Genomic DNA, 19,460 nt, shown 5'->3' with positions numbered 1-19,460 from the left:
AAGTGAGGTACCAGCATCAGCTGATAGGTCCTTAGCTGAACGTGGTGCTGAACACGTTTGTAGAGCTGATGCACCTATGGCAACATTCGCCTGGGAGGACAGACACTTACAATGACAGTAGGTATAAACCATACTACGTCTCACTGCGACTGCCATCCCACACACCTGTCTCACAAAGACAGCCAGCCCACCGTGCATGCCTGGTGGCCGTTAAGGCCATTGCCCGCACAGCCGCTGCAAACTGCAAACAGGGACCGACAGTAGGCACAACAGGTAGCAACAGATGTATTATCTTGATTTATGTGAAGCCACTGCTTTGTTTTTGGAAAAAATATTAGCCCTCAAAGAGTTGCTACTGAACATAGACTGTTTATGCTGCTCCCTGATAAAAGAAAATGTTTCTGCTGTTATCTGTTCAGATAAAAAAGAAAACAGATTTAGAAATTTTTATTATTATGCTGTCTTAAGAAATTGTTCTGTTCTGTATATTGTATTGTATTGACCCCCTACTTTTAACACCCACTGCACGCCCAACCTACCTGGAAAGGGGTCTCTCTTTGAACTGTCTTTCCCGAGGTTTCTTCCATTTTTCCCTACAAGGTTTTTATTAGGAGTTTTTCCTTGTCTTCTCAGAGAGTCAAGGCTGGGGGGCTGTCAAAAGGCAGGGCCTGTTAAAGCCCATTGCGGCACTTCCGGTGTGATTTTGGGCTATACAAAAATAAACTGTATTGTATTGTATTGTATTGTATTGTAAACTGTAAATGTTAATTTGCTGTTGCTCGTAAGGTGCCCGTTAATAATGTTATGATTGTGCTTCTGAAAATTTGTGGAATGAACAATAGCCGCTGCACCACCAGATCACACTGTTTCAGAATATCTGGAATATAACTCAACTGACAATTTACTAATAGGTTACTCTTACTAGATTGCATACAGCATACTCTTTATTGCATGCTTATGCAAAAGGCTATGGAACCATTCACCACATGTGCTTCTTGCTATTCATCCAGTGCTGCTGCAATGATCACTGCCTTGCTGTTGGGCTAATAAAATTTAGCCCTTAGCACATGCAGGATTTAATGTATAACTTTAACTTTTGTTCAGTTATTTTGACTTCATTTCATGTTACACATCTGCTCAACCTTTTTATTGGCTGTCACCAGATCACTGGACCATGTACATCAGGGTTCCTCAATCACAGTCCTGGAGGGCCGCAGTGGCTGCAGGGTTTTGTTCTAACCCGGTTGCTTAATTAGAAAGCAATTCTTGCCAATAATTTAATTCCATGGCTTGTTAGTGCTTTAACTCTGCTATTTCAGGTAACTCTCATATTGTAGATTTTCTTCCCCTTTCTAAGGATATCATCCAAATGATTTTAAGGCTAAAATGGTGGAGTAATTCTCAGTCCTTCACTTTTTTCTCTTCACTTTCTTTCCATTTAATTGAACCCAATAGTGCATGAATAAATACACAAAGGTGTAAATGGTAACATGCTAAATTGGAGAAACGCTGCTCTCTTTTGTCATTTGCATATTATTGCTAATAAGGAGCAATTAAAAACCAAGAAAACAGCTGTTTAAGACTAAAATAAGCAATAAGGGTTCAAAATCTTAACAAGCGAGACAACTAACATGAAGCAGAAGTGTTACTTGAGCATTAAGTGCTTCTTAACACTAGAATTACCAGAGCCTACGAGAAAACTCAAATCCGGCCCACCTTAAATCCTTTCTCACCTCTCCATCAGCATCTTTTGTCTTGTAAATGTGTCGATAAGCATCAAGCAGCATGCTATCCCATCCCCCCGCCGCAGTTCAATTCACAAAGAAGTTTCTCAGTGCTCAGTGTTTATCTTCTAGTGAAGGGCTGGAGCTTTATAGGGTAAAAAAGTACATCGTCATTTGGAATACATACATTTCATGTGTGTTCAGTGTCATCAACAATCTATGTAAAAATGTTGTTAACACAGAAACGTTTTTCATGTTTTAGTAATAATTGACAAAATGTAGACATGAAATGTATAATGTGTGAAGCCTGAAATACAAATATAAAACAAACACTTTCACAAAAGGTACAAGTATAACAAAACAAATGCACTTTTATTCAAGAATTTAACCCGAAGAAAAAAGAAAGCAGGTTATGGTAGGCGGTTGATACAACAGCTCGCGTGGTGCAATGCTAAGAACTGCTGCTTTCCAATCAAGAGGTCGCGGTTTTCGATATCAGCTGCTTCCCAAATTTACCATTTTGAGTAGTGAGCTACTCTTACTGTTTATAAAAACATACATTTGATTTGCGTCTGTCAATTTATAGTAATTGTCAAAGTTTTTTTTTCAGTTTTATTCTCTTACTCACGTTCAAGCTTCCAACCCCACCCACCCCCGGATCTGATGCCGTTTTCAGATAAAGACATGGTATAACAAAGAAACTTGTTTGGTTACACCCCCTCTTTAACTGGGAAAACTGTGGACGTGGATGTGAGTGGTGTGCGCGACTGAGAATGACTGTAGATGTGAATTTTTTTTATTCAGTTTTATTCTTGAGTGTTCCTGCTCACGCTGAATTAATATGCACCTTCTGATCAATGATGTCAAAGCCGTGCTGACAAAAAGAGAGAGACTTAGATATATATGACATTTGGAATAATTAATTTTATGACTTGTATTGTACATTTCGGAAAACGTTGTTGCACTGATGCAACATTATATTCATACCTTCATGCGGTTGTAGTCAGTTTATTTGATATTTGGACTTCAGGCTTCATACCTTATACACATGTCGGAAATGCAGGAAGGACGGTCCTAGGGTGTGTGTGGGAACTGTTAACATTGACTGTATATAGCGCGGAACTGATCTCTCTCTGTACTATTCTGTCCTCTGCATCTGCTGTAGTTCAAAAGAAATACCAACATGCAGCAAAATGAGAACACTGGCTAAGATGGGGGAAAAAAAAAACAAAAAAAACGAACAAACGTGGTCACGTCATGACTAAAACCGCATGAAAGTATGCAAATGAATATAATGTTGCATTAGTGCAACAACGTTTTCCGAAATGTACAATACAGGTCCTAAAATGAATTATTCCAAATGTCATATATACCTAAGTCTCTCTTTTTTTGTCAGCGCGGCTTTGACATCAAGGATCAGACGGTGCATACTAATTCAGCGTGAGCAGGAACACTCAAGAATAAAACTGAATAAAAAAAATTCACATCCAGTCATTCTCAGTCATGCACAACACTCACATCCACATCCACAGTTTTCCCAGGCTCGTTCGCGCACAAAATCTGACACGGTTTTCAAATAAAGAGGGGGTGTAACTAAACAAGTTTGTTTGTCATACCATGTCTTTATCTGGAAACGGCGTCAGATCGGGGTTGTGTGGAAGCTTGAACATGAGTGAGAGAATAAAACTGAAAAAAAAAAACTTTGACAAGTACTAAAAATTGACAAGACACAAATCAAATGTATGTTTTTATTGTATGATATAAACAATAAGAGCAGCTCACTATTCAAAATGGTAAATTTGGGAAGCAGCTGATATCGAAACCGCGACATCTTGATTGGAATGCAGCAATTCTTAGAATTGCACCACGCGGACTGTCGTATCAACCACCTACCGTAACCTGCTTTCTTTTTTCTTCAGCTAAATTCTTGAATAAAAGTCTACTTGCTTTGTTATACTTGTACCTTTTGTGAAAGTGTTTATTTCATATTTGTATTTCAGGCTTCACACATTATACATTTCATGTCTATATTTTGTCAATTATTACTAAAACATGAAAAATGTTTCTGTGTTAACGTTTTTACATAGATTGTTGATGACACTGAACACACATTAAATGTTGTTGATGACACTGAACACACATGGAATGTATGTATTCCAAATGAAGATATACTTTTTTTTACACTATAAAACTCCAGCACTTCACTCAAAGATAAACACTGAGAATCTTCTTTGCAAATTAAACTGCGGTGGGGGGATGGGATAGAAGGCTGCTTGTTGCTTATCAACACATTTACAGTACAAAAGACACTGACGGAGAGGTGAGAAAGGATTTAAGGTGGGCCGGATTTAAGAGTTTTCTTGTAGGCTCTGGTAATTCTAGTATCAAACAATTGGGCTGAGACAAAATCCTGTAGCCAGTGCAGCCCTCCAGGACTGTGATTGAGGACCCCTGATGTACATGATGTTTTAGCCTCAGTAGGCAACATCTTTGGTGTGGGTGGGAAAAAAAGACAATACAGTGGTACCTTGGTATATGTCCGCTGTGGAATAAGTCCAACTTGGTATATGTCCTGTTTGGAAAAATTTGCTTAGTATACAACCTTTGTTTGGAATACGACTCGCGTGGTAGAACACCGCGCACTACCCTTGTTTATCTCTCTCGAGACAAAGCCACGACTGCCCATGAGCGTCAGTACGCCAGTTGCTGGCATTCAGTGGAACAATCCGCGTGCTACCCTTGTTTATCTCTCTCGAGACAAAGCCACAACTGCCCACGAGAGTCAGCTGTGAAATTTTCACGTGATTTTGTATTTTTTCGAGCAAATTTCAATAGATTTATTGAAAGTATGAAGGTGGCATGCGTATCTGGGACTTGGCTGCTGCATACCGTATGCCAAGAACGACGGTATCTACAATTGTGAAAAACAAAGACGTTATTAAAAAGTAAAGTGAGGTTAAATTTTCATTTATTTCATCTAATTGCTTTTGCATTTATGTATTTTAGTATTAAGTAGTGTTTAAATTATTTAATACAACCCCATCAATGTATATAATATGCCAATAACAATAGGATTTTTTTTCATGGGAAAGGATTGATCATTTTCTCTTTATTTCTTATGCGAAAAATTTGTTTGGTATAAGTCCTGTTTGGTATAAGTCAAAGGATCTGGAACGGATTAAGGACGTATACCGAGGTACCACTGTACTTCTAAGAAATAACACTGTAATAATAAAAGTGTTTTTTGGGAAAGTAAAATAAGTACTTTAAAAACGAATCTAATCAAATCAAATCCTGGCTAACTTGGCCAGGATTGAGTATTGATCCTCCTGTAGCTTCCACCACTGTAATGGACCAAGTCAATTGATGCTCAAGTCTGTATCACTCAACAACTGATTTTGTGGAGGAGGAATGAGGCATCAGTGGCTCATCTTCAGAGTCTCATGACAGCTTGTGCATTAACATTTTCTTTAAGGGTAGTTCTACTTGTGTGAGTGGATTATTATCAAGAAACATCATAGGAAACAATCAAATGAAGCCAACTTGGGATTCACTTGCTGCTTCTGTATTACAAATGTGTGAAGTATGTTCACATTAACCAGATTAGATTAACACATTTGGAATTGCGTTAAAAAATTAAAATCAGATATTTTTTATGTGTTGCAAAAACCTGATTAGTCTGAGATATATGGTAATTTAAATAACACAAGTAGAAATTCAGCAAAAAATAATGGTGCCTACTTCTAGAATATTTTTAATAACTGGAACATTACTTTTTTCATCTAGTGGGTAATATGTAGTTTATTTGTTATTTTTTTTTCTTTTGAAAGTCTTTTAATTCTTGCATTAATTATGACATACCAGTAACAGAAAAAAATAGTCTGTTTATATGAATGTTTGAAATATAAACGCAGCAATAACAAGATCAAAACTTTACCTGAAACCACAGGATGAACTGAAATATCAGAGCTTGTTGTTGAAGGAGTAATCTACCAAAGACAAAGAAAATAAAATTTAAATAACAAAAAATAATTTATCTACTAAATACTAATTATGACTTGAATTTATTGAACAGATGTTATCATTTTGTAATACTTCATTGACCTGGGCTACATTTTCTTACTACAAATTAAAAAAAAAAAACTAAGAGCTACAAAACAGATATAACACTATACACCATTACATAAGTTACAGTTCATGTCGCAGTTGTCATGTATAAAATTGAATTCTTATTTGCATGTATCACACAGACTAGTGGCAGTAATATATATATATTCTATTGTATACATAAAAGTGTACATGTACTTGTCTTCCACAATGAGAGTAAACAGGAGAGTATGCAGGGCATGGAGAATAATTCAGAGGAGCATTCCTGCAGCCATTTAAATGCTAATGTATCAGGTTTTTTTCTTTTTAAGGGATTTTTGCTATGAATATATCAGCTGGAAGCTGGCAAATGGTAAATTTTGGGTTTTTTCTTTAAAAGATTTTACTATCAACACATCTTTTCTATGAATGTTTATTGCTATTAATATTTTTCCCCTATTTGGCCATTCATTTATTTATTGGCTAATTAGGTATGCCACAATTCCTGTTTTTTCCCCACAAGGCTAATTGTGTATGCCACTGTTCTTGCCTAGTCCTGCCTCACAGCGAGTGGTGTGAGTGGGTTAGACAGTTGCAGGGCCCAGACCCTTTTATGTGCGGTGGTCATGACTGGGCTTAGCAGGGGCAGGAAAACTCCAAGGTAGAACAGGCTTTTTTGCATAAACAGCTCTACATTTATCTCATCTATCTAGAACACTCTATTCCAATAGCAGTTTTCATAATCTGACAAACCCCAGTTGTACAACTATATTCTTTATTTGCAAGTAGATGCTTCTTATAAATTAACCTTGCATACAGATGAAAGTAGTGAATTTTCAATTGTATGGTTGACTCAGGTATTTAGACAAAGACTGAGGCAGTGCATTCTGTCGGTAAATGCCTTTATGTTACTTTATTCAGCAGGTTAGCTCTAGAGCTGAATATGGCAAGATGACCTGGTATGTATAGACTAACAATACTTTGAAATTTGAAGATGATCAGTGTGGTGCTTGACTACAAATTATTTGGGAACAACTTTATAATTACCTACCAGACTCACACGTATCAACATCTTTTTTTTTTATTGTGTATTTTTTAAAAGTCAGAAAATTACAACGACATCTTACCCAAATAATAATAACATAACAGATACAATAATTTAAATCAAGATCAATCCAAAGAAAACAAAAACTTCTTATTGAGCCTCTGCCTGGTTGAAGCAATGTTGGAGTTTGTTCAGAGGAACAAAAGAGGCTGAAAGTCGCAGAGGGGAGGACTCTTGACTGCCATATGTGCTTATGCACTAAGTGTCAGTTTGGAGTACCAGGCCTTCTTGGAGTGCCTGGAGGGGGATCCTGGAATTGGTCCCAACTAGGGACTCCGCAGCTTTCTGTTGGGTAACTTCAACACTCACGTGGGTAACGATGGAGACATCTGGAGAGGAGTGACTAGGATGAATTGCTTCCCTGATCTAAACACGAGCTGTGTTATTGTTAATAGACTTGTGCTTGGAATGGCTTTTAGAATTAGAATTAGAACAATCTAGACGAGAACAGGCCATTCAGCCCAACAAAGCTCGCCAGTCCTATCCACTTGCTTCCTCCAAGAAAACATCAAGTCGAGTTTTGAAAGTCCCTAACGTCTTACTGTCTACCACACTACTTGGTAACTTATTCCAAGTGTCTATCGTTCTTTGTGTAAAGAAAAACTTCCTAATGTTTGTGCGAAATTTACCCTTAACAAGTTTCCAACTGTGTCCCCGTGTTCTTGATGAGCTCATTTTAAAATACAAGTCTCGATCCACTGTACTAATTCCCTTCATAATTTTAAACACTTCAATCATGTCACCTCTTAATCTTCTTTTGCTTAAACTGTAAAGGCTCAGCTCTTTTAATCTTTCCTCATAATTCAACCCCTGTAGACCTGGAATCAGCCTAGTCTCTTCTCTGACCTTTTCTAGTGCTGCTATGTCCTTTTGTAGCCTGGAGACCAAAACTGCACACAGTACTCAAGATGAGGCCTCACCAGTGCATTATAAAGGTTGAGCATAACCTCCTTGGACTTGTACTCCACAGATCGTGCTATATAACCTAACATTCTGTTAGCCTTCTTAATGGCTTCTGAACACTGTTTGGAAGTTGATAGCTTGGAGTCCACTATGACTCCTAAATCCTTCTCATAAGGTGTACTCTCGATTTTTCGACCGCCCATTGTGTATTCAAACCTAATATTTTTACTTCCTATGTGTAATACTTTACATTTACTGACATTAAATTTCATCTGCCACAAATCTGCCCAAGCCTGTATGCTATCCAAGTCCTTCTGTAATGATATAACGGATTCCAAATTATCTGCTAATCCACCTATCTTGGTATCATCTGCAAACTTAACCAGCTTGTTACTTATATTCCTATCTAAATCATTTATATATATTAAAAATAGCAGCGCCCTAGCACTGACCCCTGTGGAACACCACTCTTAACATCGCCAGTTCTGATGAGGTTCCTCGCACCATCACCCTCTGCTTCCTGTGTCTGAGCCAATTCTGCACCCATCTAAAAACATCACCCTGAATTCCCACTTCTTTTAACTTGATGCCCAACCTCTCATGTGGCACCTTATCAAATGCTTTCTGAAAGTCCAGATAAATAATATCATAAGCTCCACTTTGATCGTATCCTTTTGTTGCCTCCTCATAGAATTCCAACATGTTAGTAAAACACGACCTCCCCTTCTGAACCCATGCTGACTGTTCAGAATAACTCCTGTCCTTGTCATGTGTTGCTCAATCTTATCCTTAATAATTCCTTCCATTAATTTTCCTGTGATGCTTGTTGCTTACTGGCCTATAGTTGCTTGGATCTGCCCTGTCACCCTTTTTATATAATGGGATGATATTTGCCATTTTCCAGTCCTTTGGAATCTCTCCAGTGCACAGTGACTTCCTAAAAATATGTGTCAAGGGTTTATATATGTACTCACTAGCCTCCTTAAGAACACGAGGATAAATATTATCTGGGCCTGGTGATTTGTTTGATTTCATCTTATTTAATCTGAGCAGCACTTCTCCCTCTACAATTTCCAAATCCCTCAGTACCTCCTTAGTAGTTGTGTTTACCTCTGGCAGGTTATCCACTTGCTCACTTGTAAACACCTCAGAAAAATGTAAGTTTAGGGCATCTGCTATTTCATTGTCTGTATCTTTTAATTCCCCTTTACTATTCCTGATGAACTTGACCTCCTCCTTAACTGTTCTTTTACTACTAAAATACTGAAAGAATCTCTTGGGGTCTTCTTTCGCCTTATCTGCTATATTCCTCTCCAACTGTCTTTTAGCCTCTCTGATATCCTTCTTAATGGTTGCCCTCATTTTCTCATACGCGCTACAGTTCTCTTTGCAGTCATTAGTCTTATATGCCTTATACAGCAGTTTTTCCTTTGCAACTTCTTTTTTAAATCTTTATTAATCCATCGTGGAGATTTTTTTTAGTTTCCTATTACTTCCAAATTTAGGTATGTATCTGTCCTGCATTACATGTAAAACATTTTTAAACCTGTTCCACTGCTCCTCGACTGTCTCCACATTTAAAAGCTTATCCCAGTCTATCCTACTTAGACTTTGTCGCATCTGCTCAAAATTAGCCCTACTAAAGTTCAACTTAACAATTTTAGTCTTTGCATCTGTACTCTTACAAAATACTGAGAATTGTATTACATTATGGTCACTTGACCCTAGTGGTTCAATCACCTCTACACCCTCAATTCTATCCTGATTATTACAGAATACTAAATCCAGATAGGCTTCACCCCACCTGGCCTGTCCAGAACAAACACCATGTTTGGACATAAAGTGGCTCATAAGTGCACTTGGTACCAGAGTGCCTTAAGCTAAAGATCCGTGATCATTTCATAATCATATCATCAGATGTTCTGAACACCTGGACAAAGTGACGGGCACACCTGTCAACAGATCACCACATTTTGAGTTGGGTCATATGGTGTGGGTGGCACATGAACAGACCTGGAAAGCCCAAACAAGTACTGAGAGTGTCCAGAAGACTTTCAACTCCAACCTCCGACAGAGGTTTTTCCACATTCCAGAGAAGGATGGGTACAAACAGTCCAAATGGGTCAGTTCAAAGACTCCATTTTGGAAGTGACTAAAAGTGGTTGTGGTCTGAAGCGTATAGGTGCCTCTCGAAGTGGTAATCTAAGGACCCAATGGTGGACACTAGAGGTGAGGGATGTTATCAGGCTGAAAAAGGAGGCCTTCTGTGTATAGTTAGCACAGGAGACTCCCGGAGCAGAAGAGAGGTTCCGACAGGCCAAAAGGGCTTTGGCCTTGGCAGTCAGTAAATCAAAAACTCTAGCATGGGAGGAGTTTGGAGAGACCATGGAAAGCGACTGTTGATTGGGCCCAAAGAGTTTCTGGCAAACCATCAGACAATTCACCCAGGATGTTCTCAGAAAGTGTGGGGAAGTGCTGACCTAGACAGAGCACTTTGAGGAGCTCCTGAACCCGATGGACACACCTTCAATGGAGGAGGCAGAGCCAGGAGCTAATAGGGAATCAATGGTCTCTGAGGTAAGTTAAGCAACTCTACAGTGGCAAGACCCCAGGGGGACAGCTGAGATCTGTATTTTTAAAATGCTGAAGGCTCTGGCCATTGTTGCACTGTCATGACAGACACACCTTTTCAATGGTGCACGGTCATTGGGAGCTGTACAACTGGAGTGGCAGACTGGGGTAGTGGTCTGGGTGTGCTCCAATTATCGGGAGACTCACACTCCTCAACTGCCCTGGAAAAGCTTATGCTGGAAAAGAGACTCTGCCCAGTCATGGCACCTCAGATCCAGAAGGAACATTAAGCATTTCATGTAGGTCATAGAATGGTGGACAAGCTCTTAACCCTCATGAAGATTCTGGAGAGGGCATAGGAGTATCCCCAACCAGTCAACATGTGTTTTGTGGACTTACAGAAGGCATATTCAAGGGATTCTGTGTGGGGTACTCCAGGGCATGCAGAGGAGAGAATGGTAAAGAGCAGTAACTTCGGCGCTATATGCAATCATCAGACACTCCCCATCTGCCCGTTGTTTTGTTATACTTTTACACCAACTTATGTTCCTGTGTTTGAGCATGCTCAAACGGGCATGCTCAAAAAATACACGTGTAATGCCACGAAAACTGCAAGCAGACACTTAATTTCGCAAACAAAACAAGTGCACTTTTATTCAAGACTACCTGTATAACCGAAGAAAAAAGAAAGCAAGTTACAGTAGGCGATTGATACAACAGCTTGCATGGTGCAATGCTAAGAAGTGCTGATTTTTAATCCGTGCTATATAAAATCATCACATTCAAATATTAACAGTTCCCACACACCCAAGGACCGTCCTTCCTACATTCACGACACGTGTACTTGTTGCAGTGCACACAACTCTCTGTGCTATGGTTCCTATTACACTGAATGAGCACCTGACACTGTACTTTCTTCCCTGGGGGAAGGTCCCACATCAGAGAATTTCCAGTTACTCCATAAATTCACACCCGATCTGACGCTGTTCATTTTCAAATAATATTGCATTAGTGCGATGATATTTTCACATATATTGTCTCTTGCTTTCAGGTGTGTAATAGAAACCACAGCATAGAGAGAAGTGTGTACATTGCTTCTTACAGGAAAAGGCGATGGAAAAAGTGCACTTGAATAAAAGTGCACTTTTGTTATACTTTTACACCAATATATGTTCCTGTGTTTGAGCGACACGGGCAGATGGGGAGTGTCTGATTATTGCATATAGCGCCGAAGTTCCTGCTCTTTACCATTCTTTCCTCTGCATGTCCTGGAGTACAAAAGAAACAGCATACAGCAACATGCGGGGACTGGCAGGAACACTCAATAAAACTGAATAAAAAGAAAATCAAGTGACGGTGAGATACGAAGAAGGCAGCTTCGCCAGCGTTTGTGTGTCAGAACCTTTGGGGGGGCGTTAGTATGCATCGTGGTACACTGCAGAGCTATAGCGCATCTTTAGTGAAAACAGCCGTGTCAGATGGGGTTGTATGGATTGATTCTGAACGCGACTGAGAGAATGAAAAGTGAATAAAAAAAAAGCTAACCTTTACAAGGATCATAAATTGCACTGGCTGTTACAGACTGAAATCAAATGTATGCTTTTATTCTAAAATAGTTAGACTAAGAGCAGTTTACTTCTCAAAACGGAGTGGTGCAGGATCAAACTCGCGACCTTTTGATTCCCAGTCGGCAGCTGATTCTATTGCGCCACGGAGGCAGTCATAATAAGCAGGTGTCAATGTCGCATGTTAAGGCGGCTTTTTGTTTCTGCAGTTATATTTTTGAATAAAAGCGCAATTGTGTTATATTTGTATCTTTTGTGAAAATGTTTCTTTGATATTTGGACTTCACGTCCCTATCCTTACCTTCATACATTATATAGTTTATGCCTACATTTTGTCATCTACTACTAGAATATAAAAAACGTTTCTGTTTTAACAATGTGTTGACACAGATTACTGTAGAAACGGAACAGACATGAAATGTGTGTGTTCCAAATAACGATCTATTATTTCCACTCTAAAACTCCACTTCACTCCCAGATACTCAATCAAGGCATGAGCTGAGAGAAGTTCGTGTACGTTCTAAATTGGTGGGGGGATGGAATAGCAGGCTGCTCCTAGCTTCTCTTTATCAGCACATTTAGAAGACAAAGGACGCTGGCGGAGAGGTGTGAAGAGATTTAAGAAGCAATTTAAGGTGGGACGGAATTATGAGTTTTTTCGTAGGCTCTGGTAATTCTAGTGATAAGAGCTATTTAGTTCCTGTACAATCACAGTTAGAACTGTGTCCTCATACTCGTAAAAACATCAGCAACATTTCCAGTGGGTGTGTGACTCTGCCAGGGCTATGCTTCAGCTCCTAACCTGGTATTAATTTTCATGGAATGTCTATCAAGACGCAGCCTGGGAAGGGAGGGGGTCCAGTTCTGTGGCCTTAGAATCACGTCACTGTTTCTCGTTTACATTGGGCTGTGAACTCCAGCATGCATTGGAACGCTTTGCAAAAAAGTGTCAAGTGGCAGGGATCAGCACCCTCTAAATCTGAAGCCATGGTCCTCAGTAGAAAAAACGTGGACAGTCCTCTCCAAGTGGGAGGTGAGTTGCTGCTTTAAGTGGAGGACTTTAAGTACCTTGGGTTCTTGTTCATAAGAGAGGGGAAAAGGGATGGAGAGATCAATAGACAGTTGAGGTGGCAAGTGCAGTTACACAGTTGCTATATTGATCTGTAGTGGTGAAGGAGGAGTTGAGTCAGAAGACAAAGTTCTTTATTTACCAGTCAATCTACGTCCCTATCCTTACCTATTGTCATGAGCTTTGACTGAAAAAATTAGACAATGACTGAAAGAATTAGACTGTGGGTACAAATGGCCAAAATGAGCTTTCTCTGCAGGGTGGCTGGGCTCTCCCTTAGAGAAAGGGTGAGAGGCCCAGCCATCCAGGAGAGAATCACAGTAGAGCTGGCGACCCTGCAAATCGAGAGGCACCAACTTAGGTGGTTCAGGCATGGATGCCTTCCTGTGGAGGTTTTATTGGCATGAGCAGCTGGGAGGAGATTATAGGAAAAACCCAAGGCTCACTGGGAGGATTATATCTTCCAGATGACCTGGGAACACCTTGGGATTCGACAGTATGAGTCAGCAAATGTGGCTGGGGGGTAAAAAGACATATGGGCCTCACTGCTAAGGGCAGGGTTATACCTGTCGCTCAGTACTCTTACATGCACACATCACACAAAATTTGGGTGGTGTGTGTGTGTTCAAGTTTTGGCACATGATGTTAGCATCGGTGTTACTATTAATATCTCCATAGTGACAAACAAGCCTGTCTGAAGAGCATGCATCAAAATCACCAGCTCTTTGAAAATGCATGTGGAAACGTGCAAGATGAAATTGAAGCAAATTTGAGATAAATATGTCCATGCAAAGTGGAAAATGTCTCGAGAAAGTAAGTGGGGATTTGGGCGTTGCAAGATAACACAGTGTGACAGCAAACTGCGTTGCAGCTCCAGCAGGATCAATGTGCATGTTTTGATGTTGATTAATGGTTCAATGAAGTGAAGCAAATCATAAAACTTAAATGCTGACATATGAAAATATTTATGGTGTTTTTCTTCATCCATTTCTCCAGGGCTGTGGAGTCGGAGTCAGAGACAATTTTGGGTACCTGGAGTCGGAGTCGGCAAAAAGTTAACCGACTCCGACTTGAAATGTCCCAATTCACAAACAGTCATAATGAACTACTTCTCTGCTGTAAGAATAAAGCCCAATGCATGCAGTGCATAATGTTACCACAAAATGAACATGTCAAGTAACCATGAAGCATGCTTTTCATTGACTGTATGCGTCACTATATGGGATGTAATGCACAGGTAAGGTGCGGCACCGCTTTTCATTGTGTCGTGTTCCACTGTTACAGGGAACTGTGACCCTAGCCTAAAGCCCCCCATACATTTACAGATGCACTGCCGATTTTTCGGCCGTTCAATGAGTCATCACGCGTCAAACGGCTGAAAAATCATCTGGTGTGTTCTCAGCTCCGTCGGCTCCCCTTCGCTATGCGCTAGTGAAGGGGCGAGCGAGAACACAGATCTCCCTACCTGTCTCCAGCAGAGGCTCGTTCTGCTGATCAGCTGGCCAGTGAGTGACACAATGCACTAAACTTCCGGCTGGCTGACAGAGGAGACAGCCACTGCAGCAGACAGAGGCATCACATTACTTTGGATGGGGGCGGTGGTCGAGATTTTCGGCAAGCTGGATCTGCCCGTCCATGTGGACACCCGCAATCTGCGGCCGCCAATCAATTGCCGCGATTGTACACGCACATTGGTCGGTGGCAAAATCGGCCACGGATCGCTGCGTATTTGGGGACCTTAACTCTCACTGATAATTAGGTAAATGTTTATTGCAGGACTAGAGACACTTGTATAAGTGAAGGGAATAAACTTAAACTTTAAACCTGACTATGGGATTCAAACATGATTCATGATTTCCTTTAACTATAACTGTATTCCAAGTTTAATATAGGTTTTCCAGATATTGTTTTTAGTTCATATAGTTAAGCTTTTTTTTTTTTTTTTAAAGTTAAAACTACCAAATAATGTGGTTTGTATTTTTGAACCAATACATTTCATGTTCCTGATTTTTATGCCTGCTATTACTATCCAGACACTTGTTTAAAAAAATAAATAAATAAACAAAACCTTGTTTTCATTGTGTTTGTCTTTAATCTGGCATTATAGTAGAGTGTTGGCTTCCTAGCCAGTAGTTCTGTGGTGAAATGACATGTATGTTGCCTTCCTTTCCTTCAATGGATGTAGAAAATACATTAGCATAGTATATACATACAGAGGAGTCGGGGAGTCGGAAGATTTAGAAACTGAGGAGTCGGAGCATTTATCTACCGACTCCACAGCCCTGCATTTCTCGCATAAAGGTTTCACATGCCGCTGTTGCTGTCTTTTTTTTTTTTTTGCACCTTCACAAAAGCATCTTCCACTTGGGTGAATCCTCCACATTTACATAAAATATGCACATAAGTACAGTTAGCACACTGCTTGCGTAGCATCAGCGTCTACAACTGTATGTGTTGCGTGGCATCAAGTATATCCCTGCACTAAAACTGTTCCTCCTGTGACATGGTTTTGGAAAATGAACGAATGAACAATTTGCATAGGAGAATCAAACATGGGCCCAGCAAAATCTTTCTTCTGGGAGTCTCAGAAAGCTCTTTTGATCTTGGCATGATGTGCTCACACACCTCACTTAACACCAAAACACATTACAAGATGCTGTAAAGCAGGGCCTTCCAAGTTACTCTTGAATGATGATCTGATCATGTGTACATAATTCTAATTTTAGACATTTAATTCAGTGGTCAAAGTTGGGCTGTATTGACTTTTTCCACACAAGTAAATTACATTTCTACTGATTTAAATATCAGATATTAATCTAAAATGCGATTCTCCATTTTACATTTTTAAAAGATCACCTTTATTAGTATCGTTTAAATGACTATCAAAAAAACAATTTTTTCTAAAACTTTAGAAAAGGTAAAACCTTTCCTTGAATTTTCATTTCACTGTACACTGCATTTGCTTTTGATTGAAATGAACATGATTATAAAGCATTAGTAGAGTATTCTCACCTGCATCATGGAGTTTACAGGCACAGTCTCTGGGCTAAGTGCACGTCTTAGCTGGGCATCAAGATCTTCCAAGGGCTGCTGAGACTAATTCAGATGGAAATATATGAAAAAATGAACAGATGTTTGAATGCAATATGAAAAACAAACAAAAAATTAGAAATACGCACATTCATGCTAAAGCATGACTCAATAAAAAAAAACTATCAAGAAGCAAAAATTTGTCATAATATTCTGTCCTAAATAAAATAAATACTGTGATATTGATCTAACAAAAATATTTGCAATGTATATTTTACTAGAAAAAGTGACTATGAATTGTTTGGATACTGTAATTTTAATAAACGTTCTCTGTATTTAGTCATGGCAGTAACACCATTACAAATAAAAGCAGCATTTCCCTCTCTCATGAATTACAACGCTAAACACTTATACTGAAATCTACTATGGTACACACAGAAAGCCAATTTCAATATTATGTTCAGCAAGACAATGTATGACTACTTGTTGCTTATCTCATCTGAAGGAAAGCTACCATATTCAGTAAATTTTGAAAAACAAAAACAATGTACAATATGTACAAAAGGATTTTGATACAAGTAAATAATAACTTAAATTACATTATGTATTTTCCCAGGTTGTTAAGAATAATCATCTTGACTCCTCTGCCTCAAACTTGCATTTATCTCTAACCTGCAGTTTTTAAGTAAAAAATTCTAGAAAAGGTAGTTTTACAGCATATGTTTCAGTGAGGTTTTATAGCCTACATCACAGTACAGAAAGCGAGCTGGTGGTTAACATAGTTAATGACTTGCATTTAATCAGGCTAATGTAAACAATTTATCTTTTCTACTCCTTTTAAATTAGAACACAACATTTAACACCAGACTACTGATTTCCCATTAATTGTCTTAGTGGGTGGGTCTCTCTAGTAGCGTTTTAAACAGGCTTCAATGTTATAAAACAGGAAGCAAATTCATTGTAAAAAGTGGTGACTATATGCCAGATGTCCAAAATACAGATTATTATACACAGCATGAATTGTTGGTCTACTGTTATTTTCAATCTACATGTCCCATTCAGCCAGAGTATTTGAAATAGAGGTCTGATCTCATGCAGGATTACTGTGGGATTCTCCTGGACCCAATGAAATTGGTTGCCATGCAGAGCTGATTTTTAGTATTGCAGGCATGAGTGAGTGGGAGCTAGAGTCTAGGAAATTAAAGTTAAATTTAAAACAAAACATACAGTACATTCATTCTATATATATATATATATATATATATATATATATATATATATATATATATATATATATATAGGTGCATCTCAATACATTACAATTACCACTGAAAAATTATTTCAGTAATTCAATTCAAAAAGTGAAACTCATATTATATAGATTCATTATACACAGAGAGATATATTTCAAGCATTCATTTCTTTTTATTTTGCGGATTATGGCTTATAGCTAATGAAAACCCAAAATTCAGTATCTCAGAAAATTAGAATTTTGTGAAAAAGTTCAATATTGTAGACTTATAGTGGCACACTCCACTCAGCTAATTAACACAAAACACCTGCAAAAATGTCCTGAGCCTTTACATGGTCTCTCAGTCTGGTTCAGTACACCACACAATCATGGGGAAGACTGCTGACTTGACAGTTGTCCAGAAGTCATTGATACCCTTCACAAGAAGGGTAAGCCGCAAAAGATTATTGCTAAAGAAGCTGGCTGTTCACAGAGTGCAGTATCCAAGTGTATTAATGTAAGTTGAGTGGAAGGAAAAAATGTGGCAGAAAAAGGTGCACAAGCACCTTCACAAGGACTGGACTGGTGTCTAGAGTCAGTTTTTCAAGAACCACCACACACAGACATATCTGGGACATGGATTACAACTTCTGCATTCCTTGAGTCAAGCCACTTCTGAACCAGAGACAACATCAGACACATCTTACCTGGGCTAAGGAGAAAACGGACTGGACTTGTTGCTCAGTGTTTCGAAGTCCTCTTTTCAGTTGAAAGTAAACTTTGCATTTCATTTGGAAATCAAGGTTCCAGAGTCTTGAGGAAGAGTGCGAGGCGAGGCACAGAATCCAAGTTGCTTGAGATCCAGTGTGAAGTTTCCACAGTCAGTGATAATTTAGGGAGCCATGTCATCTGCTGGTGTTGGTCCACTGTGTTTTATCAAGTCCAAAGTCAGCGCAGCCTTCTACCAGGAAATTTTAGAGCACTTTATGCTTCCCTCTGCTGACAAGCTTTACGGAAAAGCTGAAATCATTTTCCAGCAGGACTTGGCACCTGCCCATACTGCCAAAAGTACCAATAACTGCTTTAATGACCATGGTATCATTGAGCTTGATTGGCTAGCAAACCCCCCTGACCTAAACCCCACACACAATCTATGCGGTATTGTCCAGAGGAAGATGAGACACACCAGATCCAACAATGCAGATGAGCTAAAGGCCGCTATCAAAGCATCCTGGGTTTCTATAACACCTCAGCAGTGCCACAGGCTGGTCGCCTCCATGCCACGGTGCACTGACGCAATAACTCAGGCAAAAGGTGCCCCGACTTATTTGAGTGCGTACATGGGCAAAGTTTTCAGTAGGCCAACATTTCTGTATTGAAAATCTTTTTTTTTTTTATTGGTCTTAAGCAATATTCTAATTTTCCAAGATACTGAATTTTTAATTTTCATTATCTGTAGGCATTAATCAGCAAAAAGAAACAAAATAAACACTTGAAATATCACTCTGTATGTAGTGAATCTACAGGTGCCGGTCGTAAAATTAGAATATCATGACAAAGTTGATTTATTTCAGTAATTCCATTCAAAAAGTGAAACATATATTAGATTCATTCATTACACACAGACTGATGTATTTCAAATGTTTATTTCTTTTAATTTTGATGATTATAACTGAAAAGTTTAATGAAAGTCCCAAATTCAGTATCTTGGAAAATTAGAATATTGTGAAAAGGTTCAATATTGAAGACACCTGGTGCCACACTCTAATCAGCTAAGTAACTCAAAACACCTGCAAAAGCCTTTAAATGGTCTCTCAGTCTAGTTCTGTAGGCTACACAATCATGGGGAAGACTGCTGACTTGACAGTTGTCCAAAAGACGACCATTGACACCTTGCACAAGGAGGGCAAGACACAAAAGGTCACTGCTAAAGAGGCTGGCTGTTCACAGAGCTCTGTGTCCAAGCACATTAATAGAGAGGCAAAGTGAAGGATGAGATGTGGTAGAAAAAAAGTGTACAAGCAATAGGGATAACCACACCCTAGAGAGGATTGTGAAAAAAAAAACCCATTCAAAACTGTGGGTGAGATTCACAAAGAGTGGACTGCAGCTGGAGTCAGTGCTTCAAGAACCACCACGCACAGACGTATGCAAGACATGGGTTTCAGCTGTCGTA

At 39.1% G+C, this 19,460-nt stretch overlaps 1 protein-coding gene across 6 annotated transcripts in view; it reads right to left on the bottom strand.

Moving 5' to 3' along the window:
• Positions 1 to 19,460, bottom strand: part of LOC120539703 (serine/threonine-protein kinase WNK1-like) — a 332,709-nt gene that overhangs the window by 47,145 nt on the left and 266,104 nt on the right. For all 6 annotated transcript variants that reach the window (XM_039770078.1, XM_039770079.1, XM_039770080.1 and 3 more), the window contains 2 exons: positions 16,036 to 16,119; positions 5,662 to 5,713 (listed from right to left, as the gene is read on the bottom strand). In XM_039770078.1, the coding sequence (XP_039626012.1) occupies positions 5,662 to 5,713; positions 16,036 to 16,119 (136 nt within the window). The remainder of the gene's footprint in view (positions 1 to 5,661; positions 5,714 to 16,035; positions 16,120 to 19,460) is intronic.

This window comes from Polypterus senegalus, chromosome 11 (assembly GCF_016835505.1).
Source record: "Polypterus senegalus isolate Bchr_013 chromosome 11, ASM1683550v1, whole genome shotgun sequence".
In the NCBI taxonomy this organism is placed as follows: Eukaryota; Metazoa; Chordata; class Cladistia; order Polypteriformes; family Polypteridae; genus Polypterus; species Polypterus senegalus.
This window is presented reverse-complemented; position numbering and strand designations above follow the sequence as displayed.